This window comes from Myotis davidii, unplaced genomic scaffold (genome assembly GCF_000327345.1).
Source record: "Myotis davidii unplaced genomic scaffold, ASM32734v1 scaffold59, whole genome shotgun sequence".
Lineage (NCBI taxonomy): Eukaryota > Metazoa > Chordata > Mammalia > Chiroptera > Vespertilionidae > Myotis > Myotis davidii.
Window position 1 is genome coordinate 2,702,188 of NW_006293001.1, and position 14,439 is coordinate 2,716,626.

The window sequence follows — 14,439 nt, forward strand, 5'->3', positions numbered from 1 at the left end:
TTATATGTCCTGACCAAGAATCAAACTTGCAATCTTTGTTTATCTGGACGACACTCTAACCAACTGAGCTACCTGGCCAGGTCCCCATATGTTTTTATTTTATTCCTATGAACTAATTGCTTCTTTTCTTTACCTATTTTATGTAAAATTATCATTTTCTTTATTTGCCTTTTTTAATACCTAAAATTGATGGAATTTTATTCTGTGTGAATTATGTTTTAAGTAAAAATTTACAAAATTAATAAGTTTCCTTATGACGATTCTATTACAGTATTTCAAATATAAAACCAAATTTGAAATTGTTTTTATGTAACCGGGTTAATTTCAGGATTAAGAACCTTTTACTTTATATTTTTCTTTCAATTGCATCAAAAACTAAACACTTTGGAGTTTTTAATATACATAATGTATGTAGTCATCTTCTTTATTTGATGATAAAAACCACAATAATCTTCACAAATTAGTGATATAACTATTTATATGATTTGTTGATAAGGAATTTAAAGTGTTAACCTCCCTGTATAAGTTTAGAAATATGTCTTTAACTGGTTATAAAACATAGGTGTTCCTGTTTGTTCATTAAATTCCACATATGAGTGAGAAAGAACACGTATTTCTTATAACTGCCAAGCAAATATGAGACGGACTCATAGATGGAGAGCAGGCAGACAGCTCTGGAGGGACTGGGGTGAGAGAATTGAGCAAAAAAGTAAAAAAAGTGAGAGAACTCCTGGACATGGTGGTGATTTGGGGGTGGATAGGGGAGGGTGGAAGTGGAAGACGGTATAGAGGGATAAATGGTGATGGGGAACAAAAAAGAAATAGGTGTTCCCAGATGACTTGAAGTATTTCTTTCTTTACTCTCATTCCATATAACATAGCTAAGAAGTAAGTTCGGAATATGTGTTTTGGCATGAGTAACTCTCTTATTCTTAAAATGCTTGTTGATTTTTCACTTTCCAGAATAGAATAGTCATCTGTTCCTTTTAACTAATACCTTCTTATAATTTGCCCAGTCTCATAAAGCTAGTAGGTGACAGTTCAATTTAGAATCTAGTCTTTCATTCTGTCACAGTTGAGCCAATAAGATTTTTATTATGTTCTAATGGTTGAGTTGAACAAAGTGTTTAATCTTAACCACCAAAATGTATTGCTATTTATTTATAAAGAATAAAAGAGATGATCTAGTTAATTATTAGTATTCTTGTATGTTATTAGCTGGGACCTGTCTTCTCAGACATGCTTCCGGAATCTCATGCATGGTGCAGCTGTTTAAGGTTCAGGGAGACATCTGATTAGCAATCAAATAGTAACAGACATTGAAGAGGAGGGTACATGAATTTTGGCTGAGACAATACGTCAGGGAACAGTACGTATTTATTGAAGACTTAGAAGTGTAGTGGATTTTAAAGTGGCAGAAGTAACTTTGTTCTGGTGTCCCTAATTTATTTAAAAAGGCTAAATTTATTTAATTAATTACTCCATCTAATTTGTCAAATGCAAGTTAATTCTAATAAATCATTAGCATACCATTTGAAGCACTTCACTCTTTTGATTAGTATTCCAGGGGGATTAATATCTTTCTACCCTAGTAGAAATAAAAAGAATAGTTTATCAGCACATTGCACCTGTCATATATCACATCTTGAATAATTCATACCCACTGTTGTTGCCAAGTAAAACTTGAGCAAAGTTTTAGATTTTGAAGTGAATTTTTTGAATCAAAATTATTGAATAAATGTTTGTGAAAAACAGCTGTTCACTTTTAAAAACCCTAAAGAAGCCATATGACAAGGACTAATGAAATCAACAAGATTAGAATGTTCTGCTTATAAATAACATATAATGTTATTAATAGAAAAGTTCTCAAAGATACCACAGCTGTGCAATTGTGGAGTCAACATGCTCGACTCACTGTGGTGGTCCTTTAAAAAAAGTGCTTTCCACAAAGGAGCTCAGAAGAGGCCAAGCAGGGGGTAGCAGTGAGGCCTCTGATACATACATGGCAGTATAGAAAGGATTATTACCTCAAAATGATTTTATTGATGTTGTGAAGCATTTAATATTCAAAACTAGCAAAGGTTCAAGTCATCACGATTTTTCAGTGCAATGTGAGGTGTGAAGACAATATGGATTAAGAACAGCGAATATCGATAAACTAGGTTTGGATATATTTCATTTCCCCCTTTTTTGTTAAAATAGGCTCTTTATAATTACATATGTTATTCTCAAGTCCCCACCCTAACCATTTCCCCACTGTAGCCCTCCATATCCCCAGCTCTACCCAAAGGAGGATGTTTTCTCTTGAGAAGCCATGACTTCTCTGAGGCTATAATTTTGGGTGGTATAGTAACCTCTTTACTTTCTATATGAGTACAAGCAGACAATAAAAATTCTTTGCAAAGGTTACCGGAATTAGTGGGAATGGAATAAACAGAAAGATTTAATATATATGGAAAACATCTTTTTCTAATTTGCAGAAGAAATTTATTTTATAGACTTTTAATATGAGTATTATAGAGATTATTGTCAACTTAATCCTCAAAGAATTAATGAAACACCTATATTAGGCTGTTGTAGTTTAGTACAAAAAGATTCCAATGTGTTAATCATGGATGAAAACAGATCCAGATACAGAAGGAAATGAAAATATTCTCTGAGTTTAAACCTGTCCCTCCCCCATAGAAACTGTCATGCTTATGGCCTATAACCTTGATTTTTTTTATTGTCCATCACTTCTCATTCATGCCTGTGAAACTCTTGTTTGCTTTGGTTTGCTATTCAAACAAATGTCAGCTGAGTTTATTTGAAAACTGGAATAAATTGCAGCACTTTAGGTCATTAACTGTAATCAGGCATTTTGCAACTGACAGCATACTCAGTGACTACAAATCTTGAAACAGGATTTGGTGTGTTCTCAGACCTGTTAATTTCTATCTTTGAAGTTTAAAATGGAATGAGCCCCCCCCCTCCCCCCAGAAAGTAGCTATACTTATGAATTTGTGTATATATAAAATTTTTAATGTAGCCTTTAAAATATTTAAATATCTTAAAGCCTTTGGCATTATTCTGAAGCTGGCATGAAGCACTGAATCTTGAAATGTTTAGTAACTTGCTATTTGTAACTTGTGGGTTCCTTTTTATAGAAAGGATCTTCTGCTTCCTCTTGCAGTGGTCATGAAACCTGCGGCTAAATCAAACCATTCATGCAAATGACTTATATGTGGTCCTTTTAACTACCAAATTGTTTGGAATTCCCAGAGACTTCATTCTCCTTTTCCAAAAGGCCAAGCACCTAATTTGAAGGGAATTATTCTAAAGAAAAGAATACACATTTTGGATTTGTTTTTAAAATGTTTTACAGATAGACACATAGATCAATGCAGCAGGATAGGGAACTGGGAAAGACCAACACAAATACTGCTGAGTTTTGACAAAGGGAGCTTTTAAGTAAAGGAAGACGTCTTTTGAACAAATGGTACTGAAACAATTATCTATAGGTAAAAAAAAAATAACCTCGGTCTAAACCTCGCAGTGTATACAAAAATTAATTGACAGTAAATTATAAATTTAAAACATAAAGCTATGAAAATTTTAGAGAAAGCATAGGTGAAAATCTTGAGGACCTGGGGCTGGATGATGAGTTTTCATACATGATATCAAAAGCATAATCCATAAAAGAAAAGAATTATAAATTGGATTTCATTCAAATTAATAACTTTTGTGCTGTGAGAGACCCTGTTAACAGGATGAAAAGACAAGCTACAGACAGGGAAAATTCTTTGTGGTGATGGAACAGTGTTCTATCTTGATTGTGGTGGTGGTTACTGAATCTATCTATACATGGGATAAAAATGATTGGGACTACACATTCATGGCCTCCCCTCTCCTCCCAGGAATTCTTAAAATTTAAATTTTCACTTTCAAAGGAGCCAATATAACATGATGAAGATGTTTTATTATTTATTTAATTATCTTCACTTTTATTTGGAAGTATAAAATTTAACTATAATTTTCCTTATATGAAAAGGTTTGCTGATATATGTAGATCTAGAAGCCCACTAGTATTTTAAAAATGAATTTATTATTGGTGTTACCATAACTCACAAATAACATTATTGTATGAGTTAGTTTATGGACTTATACATAAATAATTAAGAAACGATAATATTTTAATAATGTAGAAACATTTTTCGGGATGTCTTACTTGAGTGAAAATTTTAAATACAACATTTTAGGAGTGATTTTATATGTAGAGATGACAGAATGTACTATAGCTCCAGAAACATTAACTGAAGACATTTTTCAACTGAGAGAAATCTATGGTCCCTTACATCCTTTCATAACCCTAAGTCTTTACTACTCAAGGGACTGGAAACTAGATTTTAATTCTATTAAGGTCCTTTAGTCAAAATAACACCAAAAATAAGTGTTGCTCTACATACTCCCTTCTTTTGCCCTTTTTTAAAAAACATCATATGTGAATAGTATTCAAGGTGACAGAGAATTTAATAAAAGTTGAATCCACTCTCTTGGGGTCATGTCTGTGGATAATGTAAAAAGGAGGAAGAGAACAGAGAAGACTTTTCAGGTTGAGATTTGTTCCAGACAAGAATGAAAATCAAATGTTAAATCAGTTGTTTCCACTATATGCATTAGCAAAAGATATTTCAGCTTAAAAGTCCATAAATTCAACCAAAGTAAATTGTATAATGGTGGAGAACGGTCACAGACTTTAGAGAAAAACAAGAACACTTGGAGTTGATGGTGGTTGACAGTCATCGGCTAGGTGACCTTGGGCAAGTTTTTAATGTGTTGAATTTGTCTTATTTTATAGATGAGAAGAACATGGCCCAGAGAAACTGAAAGTCTTTCCCTTGGTTACATGACAATTTAGCTATAGAGACAAAACCAAAATTTATTTTTATTCCCAACTAGTCCAAGACTTTTTCCACAATTCCATATTATCTCAAAATGTCTGCCAAGAAGTTGATCCTTTGAGATACTGACATTAAGAATGTGAACATGATTTTACTTTTAAACCTGGAAAGAAATACTAATTTATTTATTAAAATTATATTTGCTTTCATCATTCATTTCAATTAAGACTTTGATGCTGGTATGCATAGCACAAATGGCAATCTGTATCAGTTTAAGCTAAGCTAAATTCTGTTAGAAAAAAATTCTGCAGTCTCAATGGTTTCAAATCACAAAGGCTTTTTTTTATGTCTCATGATACATGTCTATCATGTCAATGGAGGCTCCACACATCTGTTCACTGTAGTTACTTAGAGACCCTAACTTGTATAGCCGCCTCCATCTTGAACATTTCTGATTTCCAGAACTAGTCAACAGTCACATGGCATCACCCAGTAAGAAGGGATGGAGGCAGTGATATTCTACTCCTTGCCAAGAAAAGAGAAACAAATATAGTTGATACTATGCTATGACCATCATATGATTTATGAAGTTTTATGGCCCTGTTAAGGGCTAAAGAATGTTAAAAATCACTAATATGAAAAATTCCTAACTGAATAGATAAATATTCTATAAAATTGCCAGCAATTTTAGAAATACTGACAGTGATTTAGGACTTAAATGTAAGTTTCTTTTTTTTAACCTTCAAGTGTTTTATATAGGTACTAGAGCCTGAGGCACGAAATTCGTGCAAGGGGCTTGGCCCTTGTAGCTCCGGCTGCCTTGGCTGGCCTTCTCAGCCCCTCGCAGCCCCTCGCAGCCCTGACTGGCCCTCCCTTGCAGTCTCGGTTGGTCCTTGCAGCCCCAGTGTCATCTGGAAGGTCATCTGGACGGTTGTCCGGAAGGATGTCCAGATGGTCGTTCTGCCTTTTGGTCTAATTAGCATATTAGCTCTTTATTATATAGGATAGTTATATAGGTATAGTTATACCTATATTTTATGTAGGTATAGTTATTCTTCCCTATCTGAAACTTGGCCAGCATAACTGTTCTTCCCTATTGGGTTTCTTTTCACTTCCTGAAAATTTTTTGCTCCTTGAACACTGAGGACAGATCCATAGCTTTCTTTATCTTCCTTGGAACTCTGCACATTAATCATTCTGACTAGCCCTTTTGGTTAGTTATATTTGACTGATCCACTGTCCTGACTAGTTAGTGCAACATATTTGTCCTCTGTTGGCATTGGATCATTTGATTACATAAAACAGTAATATAATATCATATAGGGAATTGGAGTGGTATTGCATTGAGAGAGGAAGTTAGGGCAAAATGACACTAGAAAAGGAATGAGGAAAAGGGTGGGGAATGGGATAGGAAAGACAGTTTATATTAGGATTCATTAGAAATGTTGGAATTAGCCTGGCTGGTGTTGCTCAGTGGTTGAGGTCATGGTTTGATTCCTGGTTAGGGTACATGCCTGGTACATCCCCAGTGGCGGGGGTAGGGGGGGGGATGCAGAAGGCAGCCATTAGATTGATGATTCTCTCTCCTCACCATTAATATTTCTAAGTCTCTCTCCCTCTCCCTTCCTCTGTCTGAAATCAACAAAAACATTTTAAAAAGTTTGAATTAAATTGGTCATCTATTAAGATTAATAGTATTTAATAAGTATTTTCCCTGTAGAACAGTTCCTAAGAGAATGAGATTTGGTTCTTATGCCAGAGCAGTAAAAATAATTGTTTTCTCTTTATTCCTTCTATTTGTCTTTAGAAACAATCATTCATATATATATATATATAATTTATTTCACTCCAAGAGGGCAGTGGTGTCCATTTGGCACCATGATATCAAGACCATGATTTCAAGGTTCTTCTATTCCCCATTCTTGGCAAGAAGGCCCGGGGAATGAGGGTTGAGCTTAGTTCTCATAAATTTAGTCCTTAGGAGGTGACTGCAATCAATAGGCCTAATAAGTATTTTCCCTGTAGAACAGTCCCCAAGTTATATAAGCTTCTCTAATCGAATGGAAAAATTATTAAGAGATTCAGATATTCAGTTTTAAACCCTAGCCAGTTTGTCTGAGTGGATAAGAGTGTTGGGCTGAGGACTGAAAGGTCCTGGGTTCAATTCCGGGTTTCAGGTTTGAACCCAGTAGGGGGCATGCAGGAGGCAGCCAATAAGTGATTGTCTTTCATAATTGATGTTTTTATCTCTCTCCCTCTCCCTTCCTCTCTGAAATCAATAAAAAAAATTTAAAAAAATATTCAGTTTTAAGACCTCCCACTAAAGAAAAATGAGTATTCTTTTATTTTCTTTTGCATCTCTTTCAATTATCATTATTTTTTCATGAAGTATATATACTTTTTCTTAGTTCTATAACAGATTCATTGTAACCACTGATGAAACATTTATATTAAAATACTTTTTCAGAGCTAGACAAATTAATATAAAACTATATGAGTTTTTAATTTTAATATGTTATTCAATGACAAAAGAATTCCTGTTAAATGAAATAAACTGAGTGACTTGGGATAGCTTTTACTTACTTTCAAAACCCATGAAACCAAGAAGCAATTGAATATCTTTATATTTCTACTTTTTAATATATGTATTTCTTGACTTTAGAGAGAGAGGAAGGGAGAGGGATAGAAAGATACAAACATCGATGAGAGGCATGTGCCCTGACTGGGAATAAAAATGGTGACCTTTTTTTCCCAGTGGTTCCTGGGTCAGTGTTCAACCTCTGAGCCACACCAGCTGAGCTGTTTCTACTTTTTATTATTAGGATAAAGCATCATGGACCTACAATATAATATTCAATGTTTTGATAATATTTATTTGTGTAGGTGGTTGAAGTTTGAAGAAGATGTGGAAGATGGAGGAGAGAGGTGGAGCAAGCCTTATGTGGCGACTCTTTCATTACACAGCTTGTTTGAGTTGAGAAGTTGTATTCTGAATGGAACTGTGTTGCTGGACATGCATGCCAATACTTTAGAAGAAATTGCAGGTATATCCTCCCCCCCTCCCCATTCTTTAGCCTTTTCATCCTTATGCCTACAGCTGATTTTTGTTATTACTTTTTCCTTATAATTCTATACATGCGTGATCTTTGAAAAATAGATTCTCACAGTGTATGACATCTTAAAAATAATTTTTCCAGCCTTCTTATTTAACATAAAATAAGTTGAGTATCAGAAAAGTATGGTTTAACTGGTCCAGTGGCAAGTCAGAACAAGAATCTAGATATCCTGAATCCCACTTAGTTTTTATTGTTTTCACTATTATATTTAATTAGACTGTCATCATTAAAAAATGTAAGGAAACAATCATAAAGCTAGAGATTGATATTTTTCAATATTAAAGAACATGAAATAACCAAGTAAAAAAATCTTATTTAGTAAATGGGAAAAATGTTGTTTAGAAAACAATAGGAAGGTATGATCATTTATTTTAAACTCTCGAATCCTAGAGGCTACCAAGTGATGCAGTTGAGATTAGTTTGTAATTGAACACTATGACCAGCCCCTGGGGAGAATGATTTGCATTAGGAGCCTATTATGGTGACATCACACAAGCAGTGATGTTTAGGAAGCTTCTTACTTGTATTCTAGAAATAGAGGCAAAGAGCTCACGTATCTTATGGTCTGAAAAACACATTTTAGTAAAAATAATACAAAAAACACAGAAATGAGTTTTAAAAGGGTATAAATGAAATGGTTAATGGAGATTTTAAAAATAAAAGTAAAGCAAGTATTTAAGCAGTTTTTAAAAATTCCTAGTTGGTTTTTTTTTTTTTGCGGGGGGGTGGGGCGTAGCAGATCCATGTATATGTGGAATTTTTTGTGAAATAGAGACTTAAGGAAGATGTTAATGCCATAATTATATTGTAGAGATGGGGGGGGGAAACCCCACCAAACTGTGTGTTTTTGATCACATAAATGAGAGAATGTTGTATTAGAAAAATAGTGTATTTAATTTAATCTTCAGACTAGCCTCATGAAGTATCAGTCCCAATTTTAATGAGAAAATAGAAATTATGAAACTTTCATGGTCCAGGTTCCATTGAAGGGCCTCTGACTTTAGCCACGTGTTCCTTTTGTTACACTACATTACTGTTTGAAGAAAGAATAGGCTTCCAAGGGATATAGCCCAGATTTTAATGGCAGTTGAATTAATTTAAAGATTATTTGGTTGTTGGTGCTGATGGGCATGCATACATTGCATTACATGTTTTTCCCAGAGGTCCCTTAAACTGTTCTCAATTTTAAAAATTCTTTTTTTCTCTCCTGTTTTTAATGGTGTGATTTCTACTATTCTGTCTTCCAGATCACCAATCTGTTCTTCTGTACCATCTAGTCTGGTATTTATTCCCTCTAGGGTAGTTTTCATTTCAATTATTGTATGTTTCAGTTTTTTTTTTAAAATATATTTTATTGATTTTTTACAGAGAGGAAGGGAGAGAGATAGAGAGTTAGAAACATCGACGAGAGAGGAACATCGATCAGCTGCCTCCTGCACATCCCCTACTGGGGATGTGCGCGCAACCCAGGTACATGCCCTTGACCGGAATCAAACCTGGGACCCTTCAGTCCGCAGGCCGACGCTCTATCCACTGAGCCAAACGGGTTTCGGCGTATGTTTCAGTTTTGATTTTTTCTTTCTTATATGTCCTAACTCTTTGATGTAGTTCTCACAGTGTTCCTTCATGCTTTTCCTGGGTTCAGTGAACACTGTTATAATTGTTAGTTTGAATTCTTTATAAGTAAATTACTTACCTCAGTTTTGTTAATGTTTTTTTTTGGGGGGGGATTAATTTGGAACATATTCCTTTGCTCATTATGTTTGACTTACTGTGTTTGTTTCTATGAGTTAGGCAAAACAGCTCCCTCTCTACCTCACCAAGTCTTGAAGGAGTGGCTGCTGTGTAGCCTGCACATGCCAGGCTCTTTTGGCAAACCAGTTGCAACTAGAGCAGGCACGGCCTGAGGGGTCCCAGGGCATGCCGTGCCAGATCCACATTAGCAAGATGGCTGGAGCTGGGACTTGTAGGAGCTGGGAGGTCCTGGAATGTGCTGTACCAGGAACCCTGGGCAGGAGAGCTGGATCAGGCATAGGTTGTAGGGGTTCTGTTATGCTCTTCTCTGGGGCTACCAGTGGGACTACTGGAGTTGGAGTGGGCATGGGCGGAGATGTCCCGGACAAGCTGCACAGAAGTCTTCTTGGCAGGACACAGGCTACGGGGGTTTCAAAGTGACCAGGACTGGGGCTGCCTTGGCAGGACAGCTCAGTCTGGTGTTTATCGGGGGTCTGCAGGCACTGTGGCAGCCTTCCCAGGATGGCGAAAGCATCTGGACTGTGCTCCCACTTGTTCTATAAAGGTGAGGGGGAAATGTAAAAAATGGTACTTCCTAGAGAGACTTCTAGTTGTTTTTCACCCATTTGGAAGACATTATAGGGTTAGTCAATGGATTTCCTTCACATATAGTGTAGGTGCCCTTTAATTGCTGTTTTCTTGCTGTGCCCCCGGGTAGGCAAGTCTTCAGGAGGCAGTTAGTGGTCTTTTTCCCTACTGCAGGACATTGTGTTGGGGGTAGGGTCCTTGTTGTTACCGTGTCTCTGTTTCTCCTATTTTTAATGTGGTTGCTTTAGCATTTGTTGTGCAGAAGCTGTTCAATTAGCCCTCAGCTCTTCCATATGTAGGTGTATACTAGGTATGGTAGTGGGAGGAGGTGAGTTCAGGGTCTTTCTATGATTCCATCTTGGATCCACCTTCCCCCAGGTTCCCTAATAAATATTTTAGTAAGGAACCAAATAACTGGACTTTTCATAGTATTTGCCCATTTAGGAAGGTCTTATCAGTTTAGGAAGCTCTTTTTAGTTATTCTACTACACTCTCTTTTGATACTCAAAATAAACTTGGGGCTTACTATTCTTATTGTTATCCTTACTTCATAAATAAAGATACTGAAATTCAGAAGGTTAAGGGTCATGCCCAAAGTAAGGAGTTTATTTCTGCTACTTAATGTTAGTGATGGCATTACTTTTGAAAATGGATTAATCCAAATGAATGTTGGATTGGCTATCTATAAGGAAGCTGTCAAATTTCTCAATCTGGCAAAATTAGCCTCAGAAAATAACATTTATAGTTTTAGTAGGCTTTATGCTTCTTTTTTTTTTCTTTTTGGCTTTATGTTTCTTAAAGCATATAACTTCTGCTTTCTTAGAAATTTATTTCTACCAGGAAATCGTCTCCCATTAATTTCACTAAAACTCTGTTTATTACCTTAGCTTAGTTTTATTGTCTAAATTTATGCTTCCTTTCTTTATTGCTGCCTTCTTCCTCAAACTCAATTCTGTAGAATATGTGAAGGCTGTTAGCTGTGTTAAATCTAGCTTTCAAAAGCAAATTACAGTTTCTAAGGCTATCTTTACAAATGGAAGTAGTTCAGTAGAAGTTCAATATCCCAGATAGCTTTTTAGTATTCATTTTGCTCTTCTAATTAGTCTATTTTTCTGTCTCCAGAGTAGCCCAACTTGAATATCCTATTTTCAATGTATATCAGTTTGTAAAATGTCTTTCATAAACTGTAAATACTTTAGAGCTAAAACCACATAGAAAAATATTATTACAAATACTTAATCATTATGACCTTAAATGCCTTTTCAATTATTAATGTAACAAGATTCCCTCTCTGAATAATTTTAATTTGACTTATTTAATTCAAAGATATTTATTTCTACCTTCAATGAAATCTAATTTAAACTTTTCTTCCTATGGCTTGTAATTATTTTCTTGTTGTTTACTTACCACTATTTTTACTTTGTGACAAATAAGCTGTATTGTTTAGTAATATATCACAGATGCCACTTGCAGAGATGGGAATTTTTTTTAACCTATAATTATAAATTTTGTTTTATTTTATTTTATGACTAGAGGCCCAGTGCATGGATTTGTGCACCGGTGGGGTCCCCCGGCCTAGCCTGTGGGGATCAGTGGACCTCATCGGGCTCCAGCCCACAATCGTGTCGATCCCTCACAGCACGAAGTAGTGCACAAAGTGGCAGGTGGCCATGGAGGAGTCCGAGCCTGGACTTGGCATAGCACCCACTCATCCCGGCCTTGCTGCATCTGCTGCCACTTGGGCACACAGGGGGGAATGTCTGCAGGAGAGGCTCACACTGCTGCAGCTGCGCTCGCCAGTCATCAGCCCAGTGTCTGATGCCCATCTGTCAGCTGAGTGGCAATCCTGCTGTGGGAGTGCACTGACCACCAGGGGACAACTCCTGCATTGAGCATCTGCCCTCTGGTGGTCAGTGGGCATCAACAGCTACCAGCTGGTCATCTGGTCATCTGGTCGCTTAGGCTTATATATATATAGATATATAGATAATTTGTGACCATAATGATTAACAATAAGGCCTGAAATTTTCTCTTTACCTTTTTCTATCACAATTTTCTATATGTTAGGCAGTTACTAACATATTAGTCACTTGTTTCTATTTTCCAAAACCTAGATGTAATAGCCTATTTTAAGGGCTCTAAACCTGAGTATTTTGCAAATGTCTGAGCTCTGCAGCATTAGTGTTTTTTAGGCTTTTTCTAGCAGAAGATTATGACCCAGATATTGTTTTAGAATGATGAAGGATTTTTATATCAGTATTCTGATGTTTTTAATAGACTCTTAGATCATTTTTTAAAGAGGTTTTATAGACTTAGTAGGAGAAAATCCCATTTATATCTGGCAGGTCTGTTAAGAATTTCTGGTATAATTAAAGTAGGATTTTCTTTTGGATAAAGTTAATTTAAAAATGTCTATTTCCCAATGTTTCAGGGAACTCAGAATAAATGTAAACTTCTTCCTTCAAAATATTACTAAACCCTTTCAAATCAAATTCTCAAGATATATTTTCTTACCACAATTTATTCTGATATGAAGATTAATTGTATTATAATTATTCTTAATTAAGTTTTACAAATCATAGGCAATTTTATGGTCTGTGTTAATCTCTTTAAAATATAACACTGTAAAGACCTTCTGCAAGGTCTATACGTTAGCCTAATTCTGTCAATGAGAGTAAGAAATTAGAACTAAACCAAAGTTAGTACCATGAAAGATTATCAGTCATTGCTCTCAGCTCATTAATTGAACTTTTATTGTCTAAATTCTTTCAGTGAAGTAAAAATCCATAGTTTGCTCTACTGAATATAATATGCAAATTTAGGAGAATGGGAATGTCATACATTTTTAAACATGCTTACACTATTACAGTCCTTGGCCCAGAAAGTACGTATTTTCTTAGTAGTTTATATATTTAGTAAATACATTTTTTAGTGCTGTCAACCAAATTGTAGGATTTAAACCCATCCTATTTCCCACTCCGCCCTGAGCATCCTTTCAAGTTAAGACAATGGGTTTTTAGGACAAAGCATTTATAAGATAATCTTTAAAGAGTTCAGAGATTTATATAGAATCTATAAAATCACATAGTCTCTAGGGTTTCATTCTGTTGATCATAATGAAATAATTGTCTGAATTTGAACTAGAGGTTGTTATTGCTGAGTGAAACAAGATAGCCGGAGAAAGACAAATACCATATGATTTCACTTATATGTGGAATCTAAAGAGCATTATAAATGAACAAACAAAATAGAAATGGACTCATAGATACAGAGAATAGACTGATAGTTGTCAGAGGGAAGCATGGTGGGAGGCTGGTGAAAAAGATTAAGGGATTGAACAGTACAGATTGGTTACAGAATAATTTACAGGGATATAAATTATAGCATAGGAAATATAGTCAGTAATATATGACCCTAAGTGACCGGTTGATCAGTTCACTGTTTGACCAGTGGCTATGATGCACACTGACCACCCGGGGGGCAGACACTCAATGCAGGAGCTGCCCACTGGTGGTCTGTGTGCTCCCACAGCTGACCTATGGGCTCCAGACGCCTGGCTCAGGGCTGGCGAGTGCAGCTGCGGTAGCATGAGCTTCTCCGGCCTCTGCGGCAGTGCTACCGAGCAGAGCGGTGGCGGCAGGTGCAGTGGGGCCAGGATGAGCGGGCATGGCACCCAGCCTGGACTCAGGCACCTCCCCAGCCACTTGCTGCTTCTCGCACTACTGCATCCCTGGGGGGATGTTGGACTGCCAGTTTTGGCCTGATCCCTGCAGGCCTGGCTTCACGCACTAATACTGGTTTCAGCCTGGCCTGCTGGGATGGGGCTGAAACCGGCAGTCCGACTTCCCCCGAGGGGTCCCGAATTGTGAGAGGGTGCAGGCCAGGCTGAGGAACCTCACCGTGCACTGGGCCTATAGTAGGAGGGAAACGGGAGGTTGGCCAATGGGGAGGGACCGTGGGAGGGCTCCAGGACATGTCCAGCCCATTTCGCTCAGTCCTGATTGGCCAGACCCCACCAGCAAGCTAACCTACTGGTCAGAGCGTCTGCCCCCTGGTGGTCAGTGTGCATCATAGCGACTGATCCATCGGACACTTAGCATAATAGGGTTTTATATAGAGAG

The 14,439-nt window shown here is 36.6% G+C and overlaps 1 protein-coding gene across 11 annotated transcripts in view; it reads left to right on the forward strand.

Annotated features, from left to right (window-relative positions):
• The window catches only part of SLC4A10 (solute carrier family 4, sodium bicarbonate transporter, member 10), a 235,597-nt gene that overhangs the window by 108,780 nt on the left and 112,378 nt on the right, over positions 1-14,439 (forward strand). For all 11 annotated transcript variants that reach the window (XM_006766483.2, XM_006766486.2, XM_006766489.2 and 8 more), the window contains exon 5: positions 7,764-7,924. In XM_006766483.2, the coding sequence (XP_006766546.1) occupies positions 7,764-7,924 (161 nt within the window). The remainder of the gene's footprint in view (positions 1-7,763; positions 7,925-14,439) is intronic.